This window comes from Ursus americanus, chromosome 24 (assembly GCF_024610735.1).
Source record: "Ursus americanus isolate L20-20 chromosome 24, mUrsAme1.1.p, whole genome shotgun sequence".
In the NCBI taxonomy this organism is placed as follows: Eukaryota; Metazoa; Chordata; class Mammalia; order Carnivora; family Ursidae; genus Ursus; species Ursus americanus.
In genome coordinates, this window is record NC_142150.1 from 34,245,758 (window position 1) to 34,265,359 (window position 19,602).

The window sequence follows — 19,602 nt, forward strand, 5'->3', positions numbered from 1 at the left end:
GATTTCTGGAGCTTATTTGTCCTACGTATCTGAAACATCGTGCCCTTTGACCAACATCTCTCCATTTCCTCCAAACTCCCTGCCCCAAGTAACTATCCTTCTACTCTCTATGAGAGTAGAGTTTTTTAGATTTCATATATAAGCCAGATCCCCACATATAATTAAAATCATGCACTATGTGTCTTTCCGTGGCTTATTCCACTTAGCAAAATATCCTCCAGATTCATCCATGCCGTCGCAAAGACAGTATCTCTTTCATTTTAAAAAGTGAACATATATAATCACAATTTCTTTATCCATTCATTCATTGATGGACGCTTAGATGATTTTCAAATCTCAGCTATTGTAAACAATGTTGCAGGGTGGGCTTCGCTTTCTTAGAATAATAATCTTAGTTTGTTGCCTTTTTTAAGTATGTGTGTATGTATGTATTTGAGAGAGAGAACATGCACACGCGTGTGCAAGCTGGGGAAAGGATGCACAAGCATGTGTAAGCTGGGGAAAGGGCAGAGAGAGAGAGAGTCCCAAGCAGGCTCCACACCCAGCGCAGAGCCCAATGAGGCGCTCAGTCCCATGACCCTGAGATCATGACCTGAGCCGAAATCAAGAGTTGGATGCTTAACGGACCTAGACACCCACGTGCCCCTATTTTGTTGTCTTTTCTGATGTCTCTCCTCCTGGAGCCAAAAATCCTTCACTACCTAACTTCCAGCCAACAGCTAATCCTTTCTATTCAGGGAGATTCAGACACGCTGTCTACCTTGGATTCAGCTGCCTCTACCTTCTGTAACTTCTATATATAAATTCCCCAGCTGACCAATGTGACCCATAGGTACGGACATCTCTGTACCCTTCATTCAGCAGGAAGAAGCTACTGAAGATGAGACTTCCCCCGAATGCCAAAGATTTGTCATTGTTGATCCGTCAGCAGGGAATGCACAGGCTGCTTTTAGGCAACAGGCTTGAACAATGGAAACTTGAGCAGGCACAAGGGCAGAAGTGACCCACCTCCAAAGAGCCACAGGACCTAACTAACCAATGGACTACTTACATCCAGGAACAGTTAGTAAAAAAGGGAAAATTCCATTCATTCTCATACCTCCTCACCCCACCCTGTAACTGTGGCCCCTCACCACCACCTCCTCACAGAGTCTCTCCTGCCCACTGCTCCCTTGCAGTGTTTTCAATAAACTTTTATTTCTTAAAAAAGAAAAAGAAAGAAAGAAAGAAAGAAAGAAAGAAAGAAAGAAAGAAAGAAAGAAAGAAAGAAAGAAAGAAAAAGAAAGAAAGAAAAAAGAAAAGAAAAGAAAAGAAAAGAAAAGAAAAGAAAAGAAAAGAAAAGAAAAGAAAAGAAAAGAACATGAGAGTGCAAATATCTCTTCAAGGTCCTGATTTAATTTTCTATAACCCAGAAGAGGAAATTCCATACTGTTTTCCATAATGCTTGCAACCATTTACATTCCCGCCAAAAGTACACCAGGGTCCTCTTCTCTCGAAGTCCTTGACAACACTTGTTATCTTTGGCTTTTTTTTTTTTTTTAAGGGAGCCCAATGCGGGGCTTGAACTCATGACCCTGAGATAAAACCTGAGCTGAGATCAAGAGTCAGGCACTTAACCAACTGAGCCACCCACATGCCCCTCTTTTGTCTTTTTAGGATAATAGTCATCACAACAGGTATGAGGTGATGTCTCACCCTGCTTTTGATTTGCATTTCCTTGATGCTTAGTGGTACTCAGTATCTTTTTATACACTTATTGGCCATTTATACGTCTTCTTTGGAAAAATATCTATGAATGTTCTTTGCCCATTTTCTAATCAGGTTTTTTGTTGTTTGGTTTGGTTTGGTTTGATTCGCCGCTGAGTTTTTGGGGTTCCTTATATATTTTGGATGTTAACCTCTTATCAGCTCTATGGTTTGCAAATATTTTTTTCCCAATAAATAGGTTGCCTTTCCAGTGTGTTTATTATTTGCTTTGCTGTGCAGGAGCTTTTGACTTTGATGTAGTCTCACTTGTTTGTTTTTGGTTTTGTTTTCTATGCTTTTGATATCAAATCCAAAAAATTATTCCTAAGACCAATGTCAAAGAGCTTTTCCCCTACTTTTTCTTCTAGGAGTTTTTACAGTTTCAGGTCTTACATTTACATCTCTAAACTATTTTGAGTTGATGAATGCATATGCTATAAGACCAAGGTCCCTTACTGCTTTTTTTGCATAATTCAACATGCCTTTTTGTTGCAACTTTCTCACTTTTATCTGAAACCTTAGCTCTGTAATATCTATTTAAATTTCTCAGTCCAGGACCTCGCCTCCCCACCAGGCTAGTATAACGTTTGTTTTGTCATATATTTGCTGCATTGTGCGTTTGTGCAAAGTTTACATATATAAGAAAACACAAAATATATTTGCACAGCTATATCTATTTGAGAGATTATATCAATCAAATATTTCTCACAGAAAAAAATCTAATTTTTAAAAACTGGGTAAAAAGAGAACCGAGAGAAGATAAAAGCTTAACATAGTGTCATTACTCCCCTGAGTGCTCAAAATTATTTCCTTCTCTTTATTGGCTTCATCAGAAAGTACCAGAAAGCACTGACTCCCTTTTAAAAAAAAATTCTCCTTTACTGTTGTATCACAACTTTCTAAAATTCCATAAGAACATAATTATCTTTTTTGGGAGAAGTTCCTTTGGAAATAGTCATGAGTTAATCATAAAATGCCTAATACTCCCTCCCACTGTGAGAGCTATTGAACCTTTCTCTTCTTCCTTTCCTTCCTTCCTTCCTTCCTTCCTTCCTTCCTTCCTTCCTTCCTTCTTTCCTTCCTTCCTCCTCGCCGGTCTTCCTTCTTTCTTTCCTTCCTTTTTCAGGAGCAGGTGTCACCATACAAGGAGTAATTGCTCTAAAGATCAGGAGGACCAGGTGATTGACAGAGCTGTGCCTCTAACGCCATGACCTTGAGCAGATCAGTTTCCTCACTTAACAAAGAAAGGGCTCACCCTAGCGTATGTGGAAGGCAGTTTTCACTTCTAACATTTCTGTGACTCAAAAAAACTATATGTGAGTTTGAAGCCTGAGCCATCAGGAGTTAACTTTTCAAAGAAACCATTACAGCAGAATGCTAACTTACACTCTTCTTGCCAGTGTGAGACCGAGGCTTCAAGGCCCAACATTGTTACTGATTCCGTGTCTAACAAGATGCCTTGGGTATCATTAGGGTTGATTGGTCGCTCAGAGAGCCGCAATTACCGAACTCAAAAGAATTTATTTCACTTCTAAACAAGTTTCAGAGGAACTAATTAATCAAGGCAATTTTAAATACGAAAACTTCATGCGTGATAATTGCTGTTCAACTCTGAATGTCGGCTCCCAGGCCTGGCACAGGAGGGGCAGTAAAGAAGAGCTGAGCCTGGGGATGGGTGATGCCTTTGTAAATTGATCAGAGCAAAGGGGCCACTTTCTAGCATGATCAGGCCCTTGATTGCAATCCCATCTCCTTGCAATTTTACCCCCCGCCCTACAAAACAAAACAAAAATTTACTCCAAATTCAGCAATGTCTGACTAACCCAGGAGATTAATTATAAAAAACCAGAGGCTGTCGTAGGAAAGTCTGTAATTCACATCTTGGTTGTGTCAAAGAACACGTGTGTTGTACACGGTCACCTCTAGTTTGGAGCACCGTCTCTTGATCTTGAACTTGATCTTGAAGTTAAATTTAAAAGTCATGTTTCAGTTCCTTCCAATGTGACAGCAGGTTAAACAGCAGTGCCTGCAGTGGAAACTTAAATAAGGCACATAATGAGCCCAGGATGTAGTAGGAGCTCTACCAATAGTAGAGTGTGGCCATCACTCTTCCCACCCTGGCCATTGCCCTAGCTCCTACCGGGTCCCTAACCTCCAGTCTCTCATTCCTGACCACCCTCCACAAAGCCGCCTCTCCACTGGGTAGCCCCACCTGTTATAAATGTTGGCCTCCCACCTAGAAAAAATAATGCCCCAACACCCCACACTGATTAGGGGCTCTGACTCCATCTGATCTTCTATTCGTTTCCCCCACCCCTTTCCTTCACAGTTCCTATCATCTCAGTTAAATCAGATCCCTTCTCTGTCACATCACTGAGCCCTTCCTTGTGCCATTCTCACCACTCGGTATCCTCACCATGGCTAGACGTTCAACCCCCATCTTCACTGCCAATCTCAAGGACCACTTCCTCCATGAAATCATTCACCACCTTAATCCAACACAAAGCTTCACTCTTTCTTTTCTTCCTTTATGTCTTCCTTTCTTCTTTCCTTGAGCCTCCATTAAGCCATGTACTTGCTTTTATGACCATTATGTTGTTATAAATTTTAGTCATTTATCCATTGGCCATGCTTTACTTGGTTGGAAATTTCCTGAGGATGGAGACTATATCTTTCTGGTTGTTTTGATTAACAGTAATGATAAACACCAACAAACCCCTATACTATTTAACTTCCATAAATAACCCTTATTTCATTGTTCATAAATGCTTATAATTCTGTTTTATAAACGAGGAAAATGAAGCGCTCTTAGAAGCAAGTTAGCTTCTGAAGATCACAACAAAGGTTAGTGACAGAGTCCAAAACTCCACTCCTCCAATGATCTTCTGAACCCAATATTTTCTTGATCTTAAGTGGACAAGATTGATGGCCCTTTATCAATGTTGCCAATGATCCTTATGTTTTCAGGCTTCCCACATAGTTACTTACATATTTGCCAGAGTATTAGTTGGGTCTTAATTTTCCAAAACAAATGTATATAAAACTGTAAGCATGTCATTTCCCCAGCCCCCACCCCCATTCCGCCTTTCTGCTCCTTCCCCCTGCCCCCAACATAGTCTTTCCCACCAGAGGGTCCAGAGGCCCAGAACCGACTAACAACCTCTCTCATCAGGTAGAAAGTCCATGGCACAGGGGCCTCAGGTATAAAATCAGGCAAATCAAGACATGGGGCAAGAGTGGTTGATACCAGCAAATAGTAAATTAAATACTTGAAGTCTATACATTGGCAAGACAAGGCTTAAAACAGTGCTATTGACCGAAAATGAAGAATACATAGGTAAAACAGGCTTCTTCTCAAATCCTAGCCTCAATTAAAAATAAATAGGAGGAGAGTCACTACCCTTGAAAAAGAGAGTAGAGAATTAAGTGGGGATTCTGAAGAGATTTCCAGGAGTTTTTAAATAGATTTAAAAAAAAAATTTTTTTAACTCATTATAGAAATGTAGAGAGGAAATTTTTTAAGAAGTCATGTTTGGCCAGTCTTACCCCACAAATATAACTGCTACTAAGTTAGATGATTTCTTTCTTTTCTTTCTTTTTTGGTCTTTTGTCCCTATGTAGTGCTTTTCACATGTGTATGTATCATTTTATTTTTATTTCACTTAACATAGTGTCTTTAAGTTTCATCCATGTTGTAACATGTAAAAAATCTTATTCCTTTTCAGAGCTGGATAATATTCCACTGTATGGATAGACCACATTTCAAAATCCAATCATCCTTTAGTGTCTATTTGGGTTGTTTCCAGCTTTGGACTGTGGTGAATAGTGTGCTATGAACGTCGGTCAGCTTTTTAAACATGCAAAGACAAAGCAAAGATTTTCTGCTGAGATAAGGGTGAATATGATAAAATTAAACATTGGACAGCTTATAGTCATCCATTTAACATTACTAAGTACCTACACTGTAGCAGGCGTTCCGCTAGGGCAACATTGGTGAACAAAAAGAGCTTTTCAATCAGCATGCAAAGTATAGCTGTGCCAAGAAACATGGGGACGAAGATGGGATAGCTGGTCCCCCCTGGCCTGGGAGACTCCAACCGTGGGCCGCCTCCGTAGGCATTTTTCAGAAAGCAGTTCACACAGAGAGGGTCAGTTGGCATGCCCTATGGGCCCCACAGGGACGAACCCCTACATTCACTCTTCCTCTCTCTGTTCCACTACAACACACTATTGTGGTCTAAGTCGGACACCTGAACAATTTCCACAGCCCCACCGAAGAGAAGGGACCATGATGTTGCATGACATGTACATGCAGTGAATATCTATGGAGATGGAGTCAAGTAAGAGTTGGTGAATACGTGGGCCTACTGGAGTCTCTGGCAAAGGTTGCTCCATGTGGATTCCCCAGTCTGTCTTCATATGTACCAGATGCATCTGTGGCTTTCATCTGATTGTCATTTGACTGACGTCTAGACTGCCGCATCCCCGTCTAACAGCGCGTGAATGTCCACGTTACAGATGCATCGGAGTTTGAAATACATAATCTGTCAGCATAGAAGTGGATCTGAATTCCATTTTCATGACACCAAGAAATCTCAACATTGCATTTGTCAAAAGGAGAAAAGAAAAAACAGCTTTAATACCATTTCTCGAAACTTAATTTCAGCTCCTTTAAATATATGACTGCTGTAAAAAATTTTTTCAAATTATGACTAAAAATTATTCCTCAGGAATTGTTCATAGTAATTGCAACCAAAAGCCTGGAGTAAAACTGTTGTACTCATGGAAGCAAACTTGAGTTTCCTATTCAAAAATTTGGAGAGAAATTATTTGTGATTTTTACGCAAATTCAAAACATCTTCCCTATAATTTTGTCTTTTACTTTTCTTATTATTATATTTAAAATAATGAATTATCTAAACAAACTCCAGTGAGATACCCCAGTCTTTTCCCAACTTCTTGAGTGTTCTGAACAATGATCACTTTTCTTTATTTTACCGTGACACGATGGTAACCACTGTGATGGTCAGTTTCACATGTCAACTTGGCGGGGGCACGGTGCCCAGATAGGTGGTCACACATTCGTCTGGATGTTTCTGTGAGGGTGTCTCTGCATGAGGTCAACATCTAAATCAGTGAGCTTTGAGGAGATTGCCCTCCTTAATGTGGGTGGGCCTCACCCAATCCGTCCAAGGCTCGAAGAGAATAAAAGACTGACCTTTTCTGAGCAAGAGGGAATTTGGCAGCAGACACCTTTCAGACTTGAGCCACAGCATCAACTCCTTCCTGGTCTTCAACTTGCCAATCCACCCTGCAGATTTAGAATTGCTAGCTCCATAATCCCATGAGTCAATTCCTTTGAATAAATTTCATTCTATCTATCCACACTCACCCTATTGGTTCTGTTTCTCTGGAAGACTCTAACTAATACAAATGCCAATGACAGTAGCAAATGACCAGGGCTCAGGATATACATGGACCCATCCTAGTCTTACAAACATTAACCGTGTATCTATTATTAGTACCACCCCCACTTTGTGCATGAGGTTATAGGAGCTCAGAGAGATTCAGTAACTTGGCCAGGTTCACACAACTTTTAAGCAACCCAGTCAAAATATGAATGTAAGCTTGGCTGTAAGGCATATGCTCTTATCCAATATTCAATATACTGCCTTTCCAGAGCTGCTTAGGAATAAAGTTTCTCAAACCACCAGCTGGGTCTTATTATGGGGAAATGAAATTAGTTTAGTCGGTCATGACCAGCATTGTTTAAAGAAATAGAATAAAAATGAATGGAATGGAATGGAATGGAATGGAATGGAATGGAATGGAATGGAATACAAGAGAAGAGAATAGGAGTAAAGCAGGAATCACCGAACTTTTTCCATAAAAAGGTGTATAATATGTAAATATTTTAGGCTTTGCTGGCAGACTGTCTCTGTGACAACTACTCAGCTCTGCTTTTGTAGCCCCAAAGCAGCCACGAGCAAGCCACAAACCAGTCGTTCTGACTTACACGTTTTCAGCCCACAGAGCTCATCTGGTGGATTCATTTTTGATGCAATAACCAGGGTGGGGATGCGACAGGCCTCTAATGGTAGAGGCTAGCATGTGACTAACCATCCCACAATGCAAAGAACAGTACTCACAACAGAGTCATCCAGTCCCTAAAATGGCAATAGGGCTGCCATTGAAAACCGATGTAACAACATGGCTGTATTCCAACAGAACTTTATTTATGGACCCTGAAATTTGAATTCCAAATAATTTCCATGGTCATGAAATATTATTCTTCTACTGATTTAACCAACCATTTAAAAAGATAAAGACCATTTTTAGCTTGCAAGCCACATGCAAACAGGTGCCAGGCTGGATTTGGCCCCACAGTTGGCCAAGACCACAGTTGGCCAGTCCCTGAAACTGAGTGATCAAAATGTACTGCAGGTAGTAAAACTAAGTATATTTTGTGAAACTCTTCTTTCCGTGAAACACTTACATGGCTCTACTGGGTTATGCTATCTCTGTGTAAATTATAAATATATATATATATATATATTTATAAATATATAAATATAACATAATATATATTATATACTAATATATAGTATATATAATATAATATAAATATATATAGATATAGATATAGATATCTATATATCTATATCTATATATCTATATATCTATATATATATCTATATATCTATATATATCTATATATCTATATATCTATATATCTATATATCTATATATAAATTATAAATATATATATTTATAAATATATAAATATAACATAATATATATTATATACTAATATCTAGTATATATAATATAATATAAATATATATAGATATAGATATATAACTGTGGGGCACACTTGAAAGACATGATTCTTTGGAGATAAATTATTACTAAGTGTGAACTTATGGTAACCCTCTGAATTGTGGTTGAACTGGGATTACTGGCTTACTCTGAAGAACCCACAGAAGAATCCCCCAAAAGAAATAGCCAGCAATCCTGCATCTGGAATTAGGAGTACTATTACAGGAATATTTTCGAGTCACTTGATAAATATTTTGAAATTTCTTTCACCATTTATAAAAACAAAACTTTTAATTCAATACTTAACAAAACATTTAATTCACTAATTAACAAAAAACATTTTTTTCTAATGTCCATGTTATACTCATCATGCTGAGACACTTTCCAACCTCTATTAAGATTTCCCCTTCTCCTGATATTCTGTTCAGAATCTTTTTCTCATATACCTACAAGCTCTTTGCAAAAATACTTAATAAGGAAAGAAAGTACCAAGTATGTATTTCCTACAAATATCCCCCCCCTTCTTTATAACATGGACTTTTAATTCTTTGACCTATGGAAGTTTCATGACAGTGGTCAAATCTTTCATTTTTTGAACCCATTTAAAGCTCAGAAAATGCACCATTTTTCAAACTGCACCTAGGGACAGTAGTTCTACCGCACCGTACCAAGAATTCTTTACAAAGGGCTCCATCGCCAAAAAAGTTTGGGAAACACTGACATAATCAAATATAAACAGGTTTATGTAATGTCAGATTTCTATGGGCGTTTTTTAAATCACCACAAAGAGGGGATGTGAAGCATATAAGATGCACTTTTCCTCAGTCTGTTTTATTATGACTGTTTTTCACTATCTATTAATTACTCACACAATTCAAGATGTCTAGGGCATGCTACCTTGGGAAAACCCATCGGTACTTATGGTATCTTCCTCTCCCTCCATCCCAGGCACACAGAGGGTCAAGACACAAAGAAGTTTGAGATATCATAAAGAAGATATCTTTGCAAATGAAAGCATCAGCCACAGTAGAGTCCTGTCTATAAATCAGTATACTCCCCACAGCTCACTTGCTTCCCCATATTAGTGACACAATCCCTCTACTGATTAAGCAGTGACTACGTCACTTGGCTGACTGCATCCTGTTAAACCCTAGTGGGAGTATGTGGAAGTATCACAAGAAGCCATCCATGACCAAAAAAAAAAAAAAAAGAGGAAAATCACACATAGGGATGTAGGTCTCTATAACACTCTAGGATAATTATCCTTGGTTTACGCACAAGAGCAGTTTTACAGTTAAAATCACACAGATAATTCATCAGGGATCTGATATTCCTACTCTCATCTCCTAATCCAAGATAGAAGTGAGAAAGGAGTTTTTGTGTCTCTCATTTTTTTTCCCCTACAAAACTGAGAGTATTATCAAGGGCACGATACAAATATTACTTAAGTTCTAATGTGAAGGTTGTGGGTAAATTAACTTCAACTGTTATTTCTAACTGTATCATTATTTAAACAAAGCAAAAATTAAGGTCTTTATTCTTTAACTCATTACTGGGCAAATATAAAACACAACTGATTGTGTACATTTTCTCAGTTAATAAGCAATCACACAGCAAACTAAAAAATTGTAAGATTTTTTTTAAGTCTGATGATGATGTGTCCGGTAATAAAAGAGAAATTTTTTTTACATGCAGTGATATTTAGGGATTGTCACAAGTGAAAAATACTTTGGTCAATGTCCCAAGAGTAACATACCCTGTATTCTTCGACAATTTATTATAGCAAGGCACAAAACTTGGCACCTAATCTCTATTATCTGATTTAAATTACACCAGGATGCTTAATGTTGTCTCAGAACTCGAGCAGAGGTTCCCGAATCAAGGACAAGCTGAGGTGGTTGAACTTGATGACTTTCAAAGCAGAGTGTGTGGACATTGCTTTACTAAGGGGGTGGGTGTATCCACTCTGGATCCCAGATCCTCCAACATTAACAGATTGGATATTTTCTTCTGCTACCCCTAAGCCTAGAGGAAAAGCACCTGAGGGGAGGAGGTCAGGAGGATTGGGGGAGGATGTTTTTGAAGAGAATTGTCACTGTGCCATTCTTTTGCCTTTACCCAAACCAAGTGACAGAGCCTACTCTTTCAGAGTTTGGAGGGCCCAGCCATGTCTGTGTTTTCTGGAGCCAGGCATGGGCCACAGGAAAGAGGGAAGATTCTGGGTCATCTTAAAAAGGATTTCCCTTAAGTCAGCCTCCTGGCGGGATGAGATCATCACAGTTCAGAAGTCAAGACGAGAAGCCAGGGAGCTGCTGGAGGGGCCATAAATGTCCAGCCAGAGGAGGCATTGTCTTCCAAAGTACTAACAGATTGAACTCAGGGGTCAGGGCATGGCTGAGGGCATTCTGGCTCTGAGAACCCACCAAAGAATCCCCCAAGAAAAAGAGCCAGCAATCTTGCCTCTGTCACATATTCCAACAGTTCCAGCCAACTCTTTCTGCCGTCTTTCTCTTCTTTGTATCCTGGCTTTGATCCCAGACGGAAGAGGGAGGACCAGCAGTAGTGACTCCGGTTTGCCCCTCTTTGACCCGCATAGACACTAGCACCTGAGACAGGGGAGGGAGGATGTTGTAATCTGGGAAAGGGCGTGTAATCTGACATTACAGTGGACTTGATTTTCCAATACTTGGGGAAGAAAAGAAATCATTTGCTTCCTACTTCAAGGAAAAACTATTTGATCTGTCTGCAATTTCAATGAGTGGAAGGGAGGTCTGAGATGACCAGCAACATTTTGAAGGGACAATGATGAAACGTAAGAAAGTTGCCTCCTACGTACACCCTGTGAACTTCAGCCCCTTCAAGAAACTGGTTACAAATCCTCGGTAATTTAGGCATTATTATCCCTAGTTTATAGATAGAATTAAAAAGACATCCCCGAAATCACAAAACTCAAGTGATGTATCTAGGATTAGAATTGAGGTGACTGTCCCAGCTGCCTCTGTGTCCCCCCCCCCCCCCCCGGTACTGCATCCTAAGATCCTGCCAATGCACCGATACTGGGAGATCTGACACACTTCCAATAACACTCTGGTTCCAGACTTTTGCTGTTTGCATTGAATGGTTGTTATTGGGAAGCAGCAAAACATGTTTATACTTTATGAAGTGATTCCACATCCATTCTTTAGTTTAATCTTCATGATAATCTATGATAAGGTAGATATTATCATTACTTCTGTGTATCTCATCACAGACTTGACATACATCAAAAGGGTAATGAACAGAAGAACATCTTAGATCTGCTATCCTGTAAACTGTACAGATGCAGGAATGATGTTTGCTTTCTTCACTGTTCTATGCAGCACCTGGTTCAGTGCCTGCCACATAGAAGAAGTTCAATAATTATTTGTTGAATAAATGAATGCATGACATTTTCCAATTCTAAATTTTCCGATTATATTATGTTGCTTCTCTACCAATGAATGGTCTTGGAGAAATCTTATCCCATCCGGGAAACTCACTGTAAAACAACATTCTGAATTTTAAATGAGTCTATCATAAATACATTTGATAGCAAGTCATATTTTGGGCTTTACAAAGCAAAGGTTAATAAAAAAATATTTTTCCCTGAGCCGGTAATCTGGTTAGGATAAATTATCTCTAAAGTCCCATAGCTATAAAGCATGCCATGATTTTGTGGAAACTCACTGATCAATTGTCTATTTTCAGAGACTGTGTATTGTACAAAAATCAATAGAAAAAAAACCATAATACTTTGTATCTAGAAAGTACTAAAAAGTTAGAACATTTATTTATTTACCTAAATAATAGACAGATCATGACTCTCAGTAAAAGCTCCTTAATCAACTTTGCTGAATTCATCTCGGGCAAAGAGATGGATGTAGGAGTTCCTTAAACCCTGAGGATATTATGATTAACCCATGATATTATAATGTCACCTAGGAATGCTGACCCATTTCTTCCATGAAACTCTCTGCTTTTTGTGTCTTCATTTAAAATCAAGAGGTAAAGCTGTATCAAGAAAGATAGGATAGAACCAGGTCACTTGCTGGGTCTCTGAGAGGACGTGGAGACCCTGGTGTGGGTGCCCACTCTCCGTGTGCAGGGATGGTGCTCAGACCCGAAGGCTGCCCAGCACTCATCTTGCCCTGGAGTTATAACCATCAAATTGAGCCACGTGTACGAACTCCCTTGTGATGCTACAAACCTACTGATCTTACTAGAAACAGGTTGGTCTAGCCTGAGAGCCTACTTTCAACTATGGCATTTCTCGTACATTCTTGGCTGGGTAATAAACTTTATTCACAGGGTTTTAAAGGCACCATCATACGCACAACCAAGCCCCAACCTGCAGAAGTTTAGGTAGTAATACTCTCAACATCTTCCAGAAAATTGGATTCTGAGAAAATAAGGCTTAACACCTTCTATCAGAAGCTCTTCCAGTGTTAGATGCATTAGAGATGAGCACAAGTCTCTCTTACTATAAATGATCCCTGTGGACCATCCACCTGTCAGAGTTGAACACAGATCCATCTCCAGTCCCTGAGATATACGTAGTTCTTTGTGTCAAGGTCACCCAAAAAAACTAGTGTATACAGCCAAGGATTTCATTCCACTCATGAGGTTAAGCATACAATCCCAAATCTTTATACACATACACACACACACACACACACACACACACACACACACACACACACTCATATTCCTATGGATGGGCTCTAGATGTAAGTGCAAAACCCAGAGTGCTGCATTTTTTTTAGATTTATTTATTTATTTTAGAGAGAGAACGCAGTGGGGAGAGGCAGAGGGAGAGGTAGAGAGAGTCTTTAGCAGACTCCATGCTCCTTGAAGAGCCCGAGACGGGACTCGATCTCATCACCCTGAGATCAGGACCTGAACCAAAACCAAGAATCAGACACTTAACTGACTGTGCCACCAAGGTGCCCCCAGAGCACTGCATTTTAAAATTCCAATGTCAAAGATGCAGCAGGGAAAGAAAATATGTTAGCAGAATGACAAAAAAATTAATAACTGAAATTAAATAATAAGGCTTTTTTAATTATATTTTGAAAGATTTTATTTATTTATTTGACAGAGAGAGAGAGACAGAGAGTGAGAGATAGATAGCACAAGCAAGGGAAGCAGCAGAGGGAGAGGGAGAAGCAGGCTCTCCACTGAGCAGGGAACCTGATGTGGGGCTCGATCCCAGGACCCTGAGATCATGACCTGAGCCAAAGACAGACCCTTAACCAACTAAGCCACGCAGGCACCCCAATAAAGCGTCTTTTCAAATAATTGGGCTGTGAAGTGTCTGAGAGAAGCAAAAGTAAATGGACTGTAGAAGTGAACTATAATATTGGTATATTACAGATAAAAGATCATATATAGGGCTGAATGAATCCACATTGATTGACTAAATGAAGGAGTAAGTGGAGAGATGAATTAGGGGTGCGAACCAGTCCCCAACACTTGCAAGTGGCCTAGAATCTTAGGAATCCACACAGTTTGTCTGTCTTTTTAGATTATTCCCCCAATTTCCTTTCTTTTTTTTTTTTAAGATTTTATTTATTTATTTGACAGAGATAGAGACAGCCAGCGAGAGAGGGAACACAAGCAGGGGGAGTGGGAGAGGAAGAAGCAGGCTCATAGCGGAAGAGCCTGATGTGGGGCTCGATCCCATAACACCGGGATCACGCCACCCAGGCGCCCCCCAATTTCCTTTCTACATAAGAATTTACGCCCTACAAAACTTTCTCCTAGTCACAGTCCTGTGGATGGCATCTTTGACCTCCTTATTCCTCAAGCTGTATATGAGTGGGTTCAACATGGGGATCACTGCTGTGTAAAACACCGACACCACTTTATTGAGATCCAGCGAGAAACTTGCACTAGGCCGCACATAAATAAAGAAAAGAGTACCATACAGGATGGAGACAGCCGTCAGGTGAGAAGAACAGGTAGAGAAGCCTTTGCGCCTCCCCTCGGCAGAGTGGATCTTCATGATGGCAATGAGGATGTAAATGTAGGAGACCATGATAGTCAGGCCACTGAAGATTCCCACAGCTCCAGCCACGACAAAAACTATCAACTTAGTAAGCCGGCTGTCAGCACATACAAGGGAAAGCAAGGGGGACATGTCACAGAAGAAATGATTAATGACATTTGGGCCACAAAAAGGAAGACGAAATGCATTCGTTGTATGGGTCATGGTGTTCATGAACCCGATGATGTAGGGACCAACCACCAGCTGGACACGGAGTCTCTGGGACATAAGAACGGAATACAATAAGGGGTTGCAGATGGCCACGTAGCGGTCATAGGCCATGGATGCCAGGAGGAAACACTCTGCTGCCACAAAGAACCCAAAAAACCACTGCTGCAAAGCACATCCCAAGAAAGAGATGAACTTCCTCTTCACAAAGAAGTCAGTGAGCATCTTGGGGCTCACAACAGAGGAGAAGCAGATGTCCACGAAGGACAAGTGGCTGAGGAAAAAGTACATGGGTGTGTGAAGACGGGAATCAACCCGAATCAGAATAATCATACCCAAGTTTCCAGTTAGATTGATGAGGTAGAAACTCAGGAAGAGCAGGAAGAGGAAGCCCTGCAGTTGGGGTTTGTAATTCAAACCTGTGAAAATGAACTCGGTGACCCTCGTGTAGTTTTCAATGGCCATTGACTGGTTCGGTTTCCACTAGAAGAAGAACAGAGGAGTCACAACAGATGTGGTGAACATATCTTCAAAAATGGGACACAGAAAAAAATATACCAGTAAGTGGGAGATCATCAGGGGCGATAGGACTTAGGGGCATGCTGTGGCCAAGAAAACAAAAGTGAGACAAGGACCAGGGCAAAAGATCAGATCTGAAGCTATCATACTTTCAGACTCCACAGAAATCCATCAATATGGAAAGGAGAAAACAAAAATCTAGAAAAGAGAAGCAGCCTCCCCAAGGTCCTGTGGCTATCTGATGGCAGAGATGGTTCCAGAACAGATGTCCAATAACGCTCACTTCAGTGAACTTTGCTTGAGTTCACCAGGTGAACACACACACAGCAGGGTGGAAGTGAGGCCAGCTGCAGAAGAAATGAGAAGCCACTCATTTTTAGGATGGAGGCTGTGCAATTTACAAATTATAACCCAAGGCTAAATGCACGGTCTCCAACTCTGGAGCCCACCTTCCCTGACCCTGGGAACATCTTCACTGCGAAACAGGAACGATCATAGTAACACCTACTTTGTAAATTGTTGTGAGGGGACAATGAGATCATGCGTGCAAAGCATTTAGTAGAGTCTCCCTGAGCACCTTGAGAAGTGCACAGTAATTGCTGGTGTTTTTGCCTCACGTGCTTCATTGAATGCCTGCAAGGTAAATATCATTATTTCCTTTTACACTGGAGGAAAATTAAAGCTCAATCCACATTCATGATGCTGGTGACTGGCAGAGGTGGGCTTTGCACATGTGTGTGCCCAAACAGACTGTGCATTTTCCTTTGTCACACTGCAGAAATTGTGTGTTCACAATCCCGTTCCTCACAAAGGGAGGCAAAATCCACTCCATTATGAGTACAGGGCAATGCATGTTTGGCTGCCTAATGGCCTGGTGTTGAGGTTACAGCCAACGGCCACTAGTGAGAAGCCCACAGGAGAATAGACTGGTGCCCTTGAGTATCACCTTTATGGAAATATACAGGGAAGAAATCTGGAAAAGAGCCTACATTATCCCACCTGTATACCCTCCATCTATCCCTTGTAACCCTCTCAGGTCAGCTGATCTTCGAACCTGAGCTGCGTCATGTGCTCAAGATACCTAAAATCTGTCTCCTACTCTCTCAGAACTCTCATCCACTTAGAATGAGAGGAAGATGTGTAAGTGCTCCGAGCATACTTATACTTAACTTATTTTTTAAAGATTTCTTTATTTATTTAAGAGAGAGAGAGCAGGGGGAGGGGCAGAAGGAGAGAGAGAAAATCTCAAGCAGACTCCCCACTGAGTGTGGAGCCTGATGCAGGGCTCGATCCCACAACCCTGAGACCGTGACCTGAGCTGAAATCAAGAGTCGGATGCTTGGGATAGGCCGGTGATGGGTAGTAAGGAGGGCACATATTGCATGGTGCACTGGGTGTTATACACAACTAATGAATCATCGAGCCTTGCATCGAAAACCGGGGATGTACTGTATGGTGACTAACATAATATAATAAAAAATCATTATAAAAAAAAAAAGAGTCGGATGCTTAACCAACTGAGCCACCCAGGTGCCCCTATACTTCACTTTTTAAAAGTTTTATTAGCCCAGGACTATTGGGCTGCAGCATCGTACTTATGCTAGTTACGTTTCCTCCAGTTTTCTAATCTGAAATGTATTATTGGACTTTAGCAAGGTCTCCTCCGAGACCAATAATGCAGCTTACCTTAGATCCTTGCTTCAGGGCATTAAAGAGAAAGATGGGATGGCCAGGCAGACGGTCCACCCATCACACTCAGCTCTTGTTCAGGGCTCTTCAAGAGTCTAGGAACTCTTCCAGGGTCCATCCAACTCTACCTCTCAGTCTTCCACTTGGCAGTTGCCCAAAGCTCCAGAACAATGCCTGTCACCCTTAATTTCTAAACGTACCCAAGCCTTCCATGCACATTTTAATTGCTCTGCTTCTCTGCTGCACTCGCTGCTGAGAATAGAATGTAGTGCTCCATAAAGATCAAACGACACAGAGTGGGGGAACAGAGCACTAGCTGAACTCGTGTTCAGAGCACTAGCATAATATCAACACAACCTATGATAATCTCCCCTTAGCAAGGAAATCACCCAGGTGGTGTAGACAGGGATGTGAGTTGAATTCAGTGCAATCTTTTTCCCTTCTTCTGCTGCTAAAGCATCTGTCCCATTTTATACTTAGATGAGTATATTTTGATCCAGTTGCAAAACCTAAACTTACGTCTACATAAATTACCTCTTCTTAGATTTTGCTCAATCATTCAACAAAGAGGAGGATTATGCCAGTCCTGGCCATGACCCAAATATATGATTTATTTTAATTCCACTTAAAATAATTTGTGTTCTTTTGAACTTGTTGAAAATCAGGTGGAAAGAACAAGAAATGATTCAGAAGTTCTCAGCTTACATTCTAATAGGCTCTCTCTTCTTTAAAGACGGCATGAAGAACTAAAGTAAGAATAAGCCAAGTTTGTCAGCTTTCATCCCTCCCCTTAGTATGGCCTAGCCTTCTCATGCAGAATAGGTCAGAATTTTCAGTAGTCATTTGGTTTTACTGTTTCTTTTCTTCCAAGAAGAAAATGTGGAATACTCACTGTAAGAAACAGATTCAGAGTCTGCATCGATTAGATAAAAGTTCCCTGAACTAGTTGCATCATCGTTTCTTTGTGGTTGCCATTGAAGATCCTCTGTCCCCAGTGTCTACCGTGTCTTGGGAATGAACCCCTAAGGGAAAGCGCAAAGTTCTGCTTCATATCCTAAGTAAGTCTGATGAGATCTGTTTTCTGATCATTTTATATTTGTTTTTAACTGGATATAGTCTCTCCATTCTCTCTAGTTCCAGGCTAAGCCAGGAACCTCTATGGAATCCTGGTAAATTGAAGTAACATGGAGAGGGTGGGCCACTGGAGGACCTTAGCGCTCCTTGCCTCTCTCTATTGAGTTCATATCTCGGGAGAAAGGGCAAAGAATGTGGAAAATGAACTTTTCTCAAAGATAGCATTTAGCACATGTAGCCAAATAAATTAAACTTCCTGGGATTTTGTCCAAAACATACAAAGAGTTTAACCATTGTAAGCAAGGGTTGGAAGAGAACTTCTGACGATATACTAATGATCATTAAGCTGTGTAGGAAGACATTGTATTTGAACTGTTAGCATATGGCAAGGGAAATACATTTCTTATTACCAAGAAAGGAACAAAAACCAATAAAACAGAACGCTTTAGGGTTCCGTGTCCCCTGTATCACAAATAGCATCAGCCTGACAAAACAGAGCCAATATGGGTTCCAGCCTGAGTGACGGAAAGTGTAAGCCCTTCACAACACAACTCCCCTACTCCAGGAGGTTTTGTTTGTTGAGTTTTTGGTTTCTTAGCATGCTGCTATATTCCTTAAAGCAAATTTTTCCCTGAGACCTTAGTTTTTGATAACTTCGGGCTGACTTTACATATGAAAGGGAATTCTGTTTCTCCCCTGAAAACTGTTTGGATATTGCCCTTTTATTTTTTTTCCTAGTTTCAAGTTTTTACTTAAATTCCAGTTAATTAACATGCAGTGGATATTGATTTCTGGTATAGAATTTAGTGATTCAACACTTACATACAACACCCGCTGCTCATCACAAGTGCCGTCCTTAATCCCCATCACCCATCTAGCCCATCCCCCGCCTGCCCCCCTCCATCAACCCTCAGCGTGTTCTCTGTCGTTAAGAGTCTGTTTTATGGTTTGCCTCTCTCACTTCTTTTCCCCCTATGTTCATCCATTTTATTTCTTAAATCCCACATACGACTGAAATTATATGGTATTTGGGTTTCTCTGACTGACTTCTTTCACTTAGCATAATACTCTCTAGCTCCATCCAAGTTTTTGCAAATGGTCAGATTTCACTCTTTTTGATGGCTGAGTAATACTCCATCTTCTTGAGCCTTCATCAGTCAAGGGACATTTGGGCCCTTTCCATAATTTGGCTATTGCTGATGATGAGTTGTCTAGATAGTAATCCATTTTTATTGTGTGACAGTGTGAATTCATAGGTTCAATATGGCTAAAGGTTTTTACGTGTGTGTGTTCTTAGGTAAAGTGTCTACAACAAGCATTTGTCATTTGTCAGGATTTGGGGAGTGACTTTGGCCCTGTTTACTGTCTTCCTGATGGCTGGTTACAGTTCTTTTCTTTGAAGAACTTGTTAATGTTTGTTCTGTAAGCATATTTATATTTTCTTTTTGCGGGCAAATTTTACTTCTTAATTTAAATGGAAATGAATATTGTAATTCTTCCTATGTTGCTTATCACATAGGTAT

The 19,602-nt window shown here is 40.4% G+C and overlaps 1 protein-coding gene across 1 annotated transcript; it reads right to left on the minus strand.

Annotated features, from left to right (window-relative positions):
- Positions 1 to 14,320: 14,320 nt before the first annotated feature.
- Positions 14,321 to 15,262, minus strand: LOC123785300 (olfactory receptor 5G9-like). The gene has a single exon (XM_045787029.2). The coding sequence runs from the start codon at positions 15,260 to 15,262 to the stop codon at positions 14,321 to 14,323; it is 942 nt and encodes a 313-aa protein (XP_045642985.2).
- Between the last annotated feature and the right edge of the window lie 4,340 nt (positions 15,263 to 19,602).